Genomic DNA, 1,494 nt, shown 5'->3' with positions numbered 1-1,494 from the left:
CTGCATGCCAGCCTGGGACACTGACCAGGGCTTGCCCTGAAGTACAGGCTCCCGCTGCCCCCCACCTTCTGTGCAACAGCCACCATCCAGCCTCCTGCCCTGTCCCTCTGTCCTGCCAGCTCCCAGTCCAGTCCCCAAGGTCAGGCCCCTTTTCCTCTATCAGAGGGGAGTGAGATCCTTATACCCACCTTGCCTAGCCATCCCCAGTGGACGCCATAGCCCAGGGCTAGAGGTCCCTACCATCTGTGCAGCCTACACAAGTCCCCCATTCCTAATCCTAACCCACACCCCCCAGCCCGACCTTTGATCACAGATTTACCTGGGGAAACTGTGTGTCCACAAGAGCTCATCTATTACTCAAAGGATGATGGCAACAGCTCATTTTTTCTTTACTTTGGCGAAATGGGGTGAGTTGGTCCTCAGGGTCAGTAAAACCAGCATCTAATTCTGATGCCCTCCTGCCCCACCTCAGTACTCCCTCCTCTTAAAAGCAGGTCTCCTCTTTGTAAGGGAGTAGTCAACAGAGCTTCCTGTTTACAAGCAGTTATTAGCTAACTCCAGGTATCTTACCTGTTTTCATCCATGTAACTCCCAGCACAGGTGCAAAGTCCCAGTGCGGGTCTAACCACCTAGTCAGGGGGTTCTCTAAAATGTTTTAATAGACAGCTAGGGGGCTTTTGTAAAATGCCAAAAACGCTCAGGCCCACCCTCTGAGATTCAGGAGTTCGACCAGGATATGTGCCTGCTGTTTTCGAAGAGTCCCAAGGGTGTCCTCTGTGTGTGCGGCTGAGTCCGGCTCTGGTACACCTGTGCACACACCTGTGCCTGGGGCAGGTGCTCAGCCCTGGATCTCAGTCTCTGCAGTACCTTCTGCTGGCCTTGCAGCTTTAACCCTCCTTCTCCTGGGCCCCTCTCCCCAGTATCGCCCAAACACATCCAGCAAGGAGAAAAGAAGCAACATTTTATTCATCAGAATTTCCAGAACCAGAGTCTCTCCTGGGCAAATAGAAAAATAGAGAATTTTACTACTTCAAAAAGGCAGCTGTGACAAACAAGTATATGCCCAGACAGGGGCCCCTCAGAGTTGAGCGAGCCCAGGGTTCAGGCTGGGGGTGTCCCGCCACCCCACTAGCAGGCCCAGTCCTGGAACCGGAAGCAGTCGCTGGCGATCTTCCACACTGTGTTGCTGGGTGAGGCCTGGGCCGTCAGGATGAAGTTCTGGTTGAAGTCCCGCTGTTTGTTGCCCTCAAACTTCACTGTCCCACAGATCACCACAAGGACTGTGGTCTGGCTCGGGGTGGCTTCGTCATGGACAGGCTGGCAGTCTACCACGTTGATCTGGAACTCGCTGGAAGGCAGCATCTCAAAAAACTCACTCAGGGACTCTTGCCCGGAGACGGCGTTGCCGTTCCACACCAGGGTGGCTGTGCCCATGTACAGGCGGGACAGCAGCCGCCGCCGCTTGTCCCTGGGGCTGTAGGACACGTTCACGAA

At 54.8% G+C, this 1,494-nt stretch overlaps 1 protein-coding gene across 1 annotated transcript; it reads right to left on the bottom strand.

Annotated features, from left to right (window-relative positions):
* Positions 1 to 944: 944 nt before the first annotated feature.
* NXT1 (nuclear transport factor 2-like export factor 1) lies at positions 945 to 1,493 on the bottom strand. Its single transcript, XM_010836344.1, has one exon. It carries the CDS (start codon positions 1,432 to 1,434, stop codon positions 1,129 to 1,131), a length of 306 nt encoding a protein of 101 aa, XP_010834646.1. The 5' UTR covers positions 1,435 to 1,493; the 3' UTR covers positions 945 to 1,128.
* Position 1,494: the final 1 nt, after the last annotated feature.

Source organism: Bison bison, unplaced genomic scaffold (genome assembly GCF_000754665.1).
Source record: "Bison bison bison isolate TAMUID 2011002044 unplaced genomic scaffold, Bison_UMD1.0 scf7180017864063, whole genome shotgun sequence".
NCBI classification, from domain to species: Eukaryota; Metazoa; Chordata; class Mammalia; order Artiodactyla; family Bovidae; genus Bison; species Bison bison.
Note: the sequence above shows the minus strand (reverse complement) of the source record. Positions and strands in the feature narration are given on the sequence as shown.